The sequence below is a fragment of the Dermacentor variabilis genome, chromosome 4, assembly GCF_050947875.1.
Source record: "Dermacentor variabilis isolate Ectoservices chromosome 4, ASM5094787v1, whole genome shotgun sequence".
NCBI classification, from domain to species: Eukaryota; Metazoa; Arthropoda; class Arachnida; order Ixodida; family Ixodidae; genus Dermacentor; species Dermacentor variabilis.
This window is the reverse complement of record NC_134571.1, coordinates 227208467-227216017: the sequence shown is the minus strand read 5'-3', so window position 1 is coordinate 227216017 and position 7551 is coordinate 227208467. Positions and strand designations below refer to the sequence as shown.

The window sequence follows — 7551 nt, the reverse complement described above, 5'->3', positions numbered from 1 at the left end:
GTCCGCAATAGACATTAGTAAGAGGCGATTGGAGGATTGGTGGAAGAAAAGTAGGGAAACGACAAAAGACGGAGACGTACAAAAACACAGTTCGCAATAGGGGATCAGAAAATTTGGACGTGGTAGTTCAGTGTTTTTTTTTTCTCTTTTCTTTTTTCATTGGTTAACCTAGGTAGGATATTAGGCAGCATAGTAGCAAGAGCTTGGTGGCGCAACCCACCGCCCCATTCCAAAGGGGACGCTCATAACATCCATCCATCCATCCAAACAAGTTGCCTCTCTTTTACGTTTTGGACTTGCCAGTTTGTGCGCCGAATCCGAAACGATGTCCTCGCAGCAGGTTAGGTGGCTGGGTCCTCATGTTTCAGCGAGGCAGTGCGATATACTCATGTCATTTGTTGAAGAGCACCTCTACCTTGCGAAGGCGTCGTGTGTGCTGGGTCAACAGCTGACGGCGGCGCGCAAGGAGGAGCTCTGGCAGCAAGTGACTGCCTTGCTGAACGCTGAGGGCCCGACAGTGAAAACTGCAGCCCAATGGCGCGGCGTGTGGAAGGAAGACGTGTATAACGCCCGCCGTGATGCAGCCGCCTTGCACGCCGAAAGCAGGTAAGCACACTTGTTGACGGAGCTTTTGCGCACCATATTCTAACAAACGTGTTAATCACAGAGGAACCGGAGGAGGCAGCCTGCCCGGACCGCGAGGGCGGGCGAGCGCCATCGGAGTCTGCCCGCCGTTCTTTGAGCCCGACGAAGAGGTGAACATCAGGCGCATGGGTTTCAATAGGTCAACGCCAAGTCGACGTGCTGTCGCGATTCGCTCAGTCACCGCCATTATGGCTGATGTGTGGTCGCGCGCTAGTGTTGCCACACAGAAGATGGCCCGAGCTTGAGCGGAAATCGTCAAGCTATTTACTATCGCTTGCATCAAGGTCGACTTTTTTGTTAAATACTTTTCATCAGTATTTCTGTCTACTCATTCAAACATTAGTGGGGTTAATAGAGTTGATTTTCCGGTCGGAGCCGGCGAAATGTCTGAGGTTGTATATAGGCACCCTCCAATCGTCGGGCGGCGCCACCAGCGCGCTGCCATCTGCGCCACCAACGGAGGTGTCGCCAAACACGAAGGCGCTCCGTTCGTTGTTGCCGCCGTGCTTGCATTGCCGGTATTGCTTCCTGTGGTTCGCGTATCCGTGATTTCAACGCTTCTGAACGGTGCAACGCGCCAGCTTTTTCTGTGGACATCGTCCGCTACGTTTGCAGCAACCTTCACTCTTGGATTTGCCATTATCGCTTGTGAGCATCCAGTGAGAGACCGCCAACACCCGCGATGTCGCGGGTTCTGCATTGCGACTTCAAGTCGGTTGACGGCCTCGACCAACACTTTCGGCCATCTATACTGCGGAAAGGACGCCGCTTGTTTGAAAACAATCATGTGTACGGGGTCCGCGAAGTGGACGAAACTGACGTCTCCGCGAAATGCCTTTCCCAACAGAGCAAGCACATGTACGAGGTTGGTCTCAAGGTAAGTAAATAAAACAACGTGGCCTAGCTGTACGCATGTGATATTAGCTCGCATTTAATCAAGGGTTGAGAAAAGCATGCACAGTCAATTGCTGGCGTTCGTTAAGACGTCACTTGTCGTTATTTGATTTCGCACTGTGCCTGAGCTACCTTTTCTCTCGATTTCAACTCGCAGCTGACGATGCAGCCGCGGAAAATTGAGAGCGGCGTGTGCACTTGTCGGTACGGCAGCATGGGAAACTGCAAGCATTGTGCCGCAGTTGCTTTTTATTTAAACGAATTCAATCACGCATCTTGCACGAGTGCGCCACAAACATGGGGAAAGCCTGCAGGGAAGCCACTGCTGAACGACAAGGCCAGCATTGGAGAACTGTTTGGAGGTATGATTCTTTTGGCTACAGCATTGCTTGCATGACTCAACTGTTGTCACCGTACGCCTTCCTTGCAAACCGTAATATCTGTTATTGCATCTTTATTCTGACTATCGCGTTTCTAGCTATCACTTTTTATGTGGTTCTGCGCTCGACACACTGAGTAGCCACTACATCTGAATTCTCTAATATGTAGTGAATTTCGCAATTCTTGCTCGCAGACTACAACAGCCCCTTTGTAGGGAATAGAAAGCCAGCAGAACTGTCCCCATTTTATGCCCTGGAGTACTTTCCGGGCATTGTTTCGCCATTCACTGAAACACTGGCAGAGATGGCTAAGAGCGAGGCAGATTTGGACTCCATTGAAGCAGAGAAGAAAGCCAAGCAGTTGTTACAGCTGCAAAAAATTACCCAGCTGCTTCCTGCACCTTGCAAGGCATTACACGAGCTGCAGGTGTTTGGCATGTATCCGAAGCAAATTGTTAAGCCAACAGACCACATTGAGGGGATGACGCAGCAGCAGAAAGCCTTTTACAATGCAAATATTGCCTGTGGGTCATTAGCTGATCTGTGTGTGGCGACCATGGGCCAGTCAAGCTGTGTCAGGTATGAAACAGTGACAGCGGACATTGTTGCTCACCTGTGAAGTAGGTACACGATTACTTCATGTTTCTGGCTTTGGGTATCTGAACTCTGACTTAGGTGGCACAAAGAAAAAAGATTCCGAATCAGCAGCACTACTGGGCACACAGTACTTCACGCTCGACGGAGTCCTGAGGAAGTTGCGAGGGCCATCCTGCATGCGAGGGCATTTTCTTCCGAGGCTACGGCATATGGTATGTATACAGTTGTAAATTTTTTCGTCTAATACACAGCAAAAAATAATGAAGAAGCTATGAACAGATACTTACAATGGTTCCCACTTCCTTTGATTCTTGTTTTGAGTGCCGTATATTCAATGGCTGACAATGACAGTATGAAAACAATATTTTTATATTCTTTACTCAACCACAGGTCTTCGCACTGAGCCCCTGGCTCGGATGGAGTTCGAGCGTCAACAAAGTGTTGAAGTTGTGGAGGTGAGTGTATACTTTGTCGAGCCTTCGCGCTGTGCAATTAATAATCAATTGAGAAGGGAAAAAACTGTCAAAGCAAAAAAATAAAACCTGATTACTGGCAGGCCTTTTAGCATTGCAGACTTCAACATGGGACAGATGTTCGGTTTATGATGATGATAGGGCAGATGTTTGGTTTATAATGATTGATGATTAAAAAGATGCTCTGGCCTGTGCCACTGAAATACGATGCGCGTTGGGGAACTGAGTTGCATTAGACTTGCTCGTGCATTAAGCTTTGAAGAGATTGAAAGACTAGTATCTTACTTGGCCGTTATTATGAAAGGCTTTGACAAGACACATATTCCTCGAGAACCTGTTGTGTCTGACTGTAACATAATTGCAAATTATTTCAGATGGGTCTGCTCATCCACCCCGACCAGCCTTGGCTGTGTGGCAGCCCAGATGGTATATTTTGTTTGGCAGGAAAAACATACCTTCTCGAGATCAAGTGTCCGCACAAGTGCAAACAAAATGAGATGTTCAACAGCTCAGGGAAGAGCATCCTTGAATACATTCAGGGGACCTGCAGTGATCCGAAACTTAAGAAGTCGCACAGATATTACACCCAAGTGCAAATTTTAATGTACTTGCTGAATGTAACGAAATGTTTTTTTTTGTCTACTCGAAGAAAGAACACATAACTATTCATGTTGGCAGGGATGACTCCTTTCTGCAAGAGGCGATACCAGGCCTTGAGAAGTTTTTTTTCAGCTGGCTTCTGCCTGCTGCAGCAAAATAAAATGTGTTCATTTGGATCTGCATGTAGTGCCAGACTTTGCTTGCCACACATAATGGAAGAAAACAGTTCACATTTTGTACTCGTGGTGTGCAACATTCAATGTCAGATTTATTCATATATAGTTGACAATGGTAGAAAATATGACCATTGTGTACCACTTCTCCCACTTCATGTGAAGGTAACATAAGCAGTTGCACTAAATACATGAATAGAACAGCATGCTTTTTGCAGCTATTTAGCTGTATTCTACATTAGTGGAATCGCAAAGAACTGCTTGAAACAGGCAAAAAGGCATTTTTATCCAGAGCAGGATACTAAGAATTCATATCAAATATAAGGACAACGCAAACACAGAAACAATTAAACCACCACACACTAGTACAGAGTCGTCCATTTCTAGCTACAACACATGACTGATACACATAAACTAGTGAGCAGGTGCAGAAGTGCTGGGAGGTGCCAGTTTCCAGGCTTCATGCATGCGTGTTGCACAGATATCCCCCATGTGACACTTTGCGAAACTCAAGCATTACTTAAGTTTGCACTCCGGTATTCTAGTTATATGTACAAAACATATAATTAAAATGTATACGTGCAAACACATACAATATAATACAAGCAAAAAGTATGAACACTCCATTGCGGACAATGTACAAAAAGCAAAATTCAAATCATGAACACAAATTGACAAGAAAAAAAAATCTGCCAGTATCCACTGTCGCATGCCACAAAGCTACATTCCTTGACCCAGTTGTCTGCACTAGTGTTGTGGTTCATAATGGGCAATAGCTGAATGCAAAGCAACTTTCACATGACCTACCAGCAGTTCATTTAAGCAAAATACAGTGAAATGATTTATAGCTTGCTATGAGAACATAAGGCAGGGCAGCATGTATTTTGTGGTACATATGATGATGTAACAAGAAAGCATTACTGTCACGCACTACGCAGATATGTGGGATGCACTAATGTTGAAATACATCTATGAGGCCTGGAAAGAACTACATATATGTACTAATGGCCAACCATGAAGCAAAGGCTTTGAACATAGAGCAGTTCATGATAACACTGCAAAAAAGTGTGGATACCAACATCCATGAGGTACCGCATTTCTAGGTGTGCACATTAAAGAACCCCAGGTGGTCGCAATTATCCGGAGCCCTCCACTACGGCATCTTTCATAGCCTGAGTCTTTTTGGGACGTTAAACCCCATAAGCCGTAAACCATGAATACTAAATATTCAGAGGCATGTCCGAACCAATAATCTGACCCCAGCCACGAATACAGTATACTGATGGAGGTGAAATGCAAGACATATCTATGTGCTCGCCACATGGGTGACATTTTCCCAAAGCCCTCTGTTATGTTGTTTCTGATAGCTAAAGTTGCTTCAGGACATTGATCACCAACCAAAAAAAAATAATAATCCAAAGTGAGCACCAATGGCAGACAAACAGCAGACAAAACCTGAGCAACATGGGAAAGAAATATTAGAAGGCTCCGTCTGCCAGCTAACATCTCAACAAGATGACCTTTGCAACCCCAGTGAGTCCAGATCAAGGCAAGTACTCTTGTTGAAACATTGGATAGCGGACTGAGGCTCCCCCCTAACTATCGTTAGTTTTGTTTCATGTAACCCTGAGTGAGGCCAGTGAATAGCTCATGATGCAGATATGGCAGATGACTGTGGCTGTTCTTTGCGCTTAATTATTGGGAGCTGCAGGTTAGCTAGCACACAGCAGACATGAAAGACATCATTCATACATGGGATAAGCTCGGTTGGTACCTTGTTGTTCAAGATGTTATAGATTTTGATCCTCTGAATCATTCGTTCAACATGTATCCACACTTGCGCGATATTGTATGTGTCCCGCACCTCCTCTGATGAAAACTGAGAGGCATGGAGAAATGGAGGCATAACTAGGACAGCATTCTGGTTTCCTAGAACTGTTTGGATGCCTGGGAATCCCTTATCGGCAAGAATGGTATCCCCTGATTGAACAAGGTCTAGGAACCCAGAATCGACTGTAACGTGAGCATCGGACAGTCTACCACCATAGGCTTTTGAACAAAAGCAGATCATCCCTCCTGGTGTTACAGCCACTAAAAACTTCAGTGTATATGACCCTTTGTAATTTGAGTACAAGACTCGTTCTTGTTGCACAGTTGGTGGCTGCTCTGTACGTATTTCAGTGCAATCAATAATCATTGTACAGCCAGGATAATGCACCTTAAAACTGTCAGGCATCGTGGCCTCAATCACTCTTGATGGGGGACGAAAAATCCATTGTTTGGTTGCCACAGCGAGTGTCTTTAGAACACTCTTGAAATGCCGTGATGCTGACGTTTCGCTTACAGAAAAAAGAATAGCCAGTGATGAGTAGCTGATTCCAAGCTTTAACTTCATAAGAAATAAAAGAAGCCTATTTTCAGCATTGACATCACATTTTCGCTCTGATGAAGGCGGAAGTATGCTCAGAAGCATTGCAAACACTACTTTGCTTACATTGCATAGGTCTTGCAATGCGTTTGTGGATTTAGCGACGCTGTCATAGCCAGAGAAGTAGCTGGTTCTGTAGTCAGAGCCACTGTGCCTGCTACAAACCTCTGGCTTGTGTTGCACACTGCTGTCGCATGTCTCAAGATGTTTCACTTGAGTTGATGCCCCTGATTCATTGATGAGACACATGAACACTGTGAAATTCTTGCTTGATGTGCTTGTCCCTTCAGTCTGTGTTTCCTGTGTAAAATTGCAGTAAAGATGAATAAATACATGCTAGTTTACAGCGGCCACCTCACTTTCATCAGTCATAACATACAAATTTATTGGCAGTAAACAAACTTCTCAAACTAGCCTCTCCAGAAATATGATGTCACATTTTGTGCACCAAATGTTGCACTGAAAAATGAGAAGGGGATGAGCAATAAGAGTACAACACTGTGAATTTGCTGCCTATGCTACACGGGGAGACGCAACTCAGCATGGTATAAGAACAAAAACATTTTGCTGTTCACATGCAGGCATTCAACTTCAGGTTCCAAAATTTTCAGAAGCTTACCATGGATTTTACTGCAGTGCAATGCCCAGCAGCAACAGTGGCAAGTAGACCTAAGTCCTCTGACGAGCTCCCCTCGTACAACAGGTTTGTACCAGTTGCTAGGTCGGCTGTCGCAAGGCCGCTGGTACCACTGGTTCCTACTGTCTCGGCTGTGTGGGGAGGAGCTGATCCAGAGACAGCGGCTGACGCAGGAGTAGCAGGTGATGAAGGGGCAGCAGAAGGAGCAGACGATCTAGAATGCCGCTGCTTCCACCTGCACATTTTACAGAAGCTTGAATGCCACTGAACCTTGTCAGTACACGTCTTTTGCACTGGGCACATCTACATGCATGCATTCACATTTATTAGTAGAGACCAACTGCTCCATGGCGAAGCTAAATGGGAAAAGACTGAACATATTACACAATCGCAGCTTCTGACGCAAACGAAAACCCAAATAGGACATCAGAGAGAAGCTTACCTACTAAATCTAGTCAGCTTAGTAGTAGGTGAAGTGGACCTCTTGTACACTACTGGAAAAATTGTAGGTACATAGCCTGGATGGCTTTCAATTGTGCTCTTCTCGCCATTCACGAAATGTTTCGAGCACACCCTAGAATCCCGATTAGGCTGCCAATCTGAGGAGTCTCCAAAACTGAAATAAGTAAGACATGAGCAATTACCATCAATCTGCTGCAACAGGTGTAGTAGGGTCAATCAACGAAAGGGTCGTGATTAAAACAACAGGAAAACACGCTGCACA

At 45.3% G+C, this 7551-nt stretch overlaps 2 protein-coding genes across 3 annotated transcripts; one reads left to right on the top strand and one right to left on the bottom strand.

Moving 5' to 3' along the window:
- The first annotated feature begins 236 nt into the window (after positions 1-236).
- LOC142580148 (uncharacterized) lies at positions 237-3765 on the top strand. 2 transcript variants are annotated; one of them, XM_075690993.1, is made up of 6 exons: positions 257-606; positions 668-1522; positions 1697-1901; positions 2595-2728; positions 2907-2971; positions 3364-3765. In XM_075690993.1, the coding sequence occupies exons 2-6, from the start codon at positions 1328-1330 to the stop codon at positions 3590-3592; spliced, it is 828 nt and encodes a 275-aa protein (XP_075547108.1). In that variant the 5' UTR covers positions 257-606; positions 668-1327; the 3' UTR covers positions 3593-3765. The 2 variants fall into 2 exon arrangements, with proteins under 2 accessions (XP_075547109.1, XP_075547108.1); XM_075690994.1 differs by lacking the exons at positions 2907-2971; positions 3364-3765 and having other exon boundaries at positions 237-606; positions 2114-2686.
- Positions 3766-3809: 44 nt separating this feature from the next.
- On the bottom strand, positions 3810-7307 carry LOC142580149 (uncharacterized). Its single transcript, XM_075690996.1, has 3 exons — positions 7270-7307; positions 6810-7062; positions 3810-6490 (listed from the first exon to the last, which is right to left on the bottom strand). The coding sequence occupies exons 2-3, from the start codon at positions 6810-6812 to the stop codon at positions 5411-5413; spliced, it is 1083 nt and encodes a 360-aa protein (XP_075547111.1). The 5' UTR covers positions 6813-7062; positions 7270-7307; the 3' UTR covers positions 3810-5410.
- Between the last annotated feature and the right edge of the window lie 244 nt (positions 7308-7551).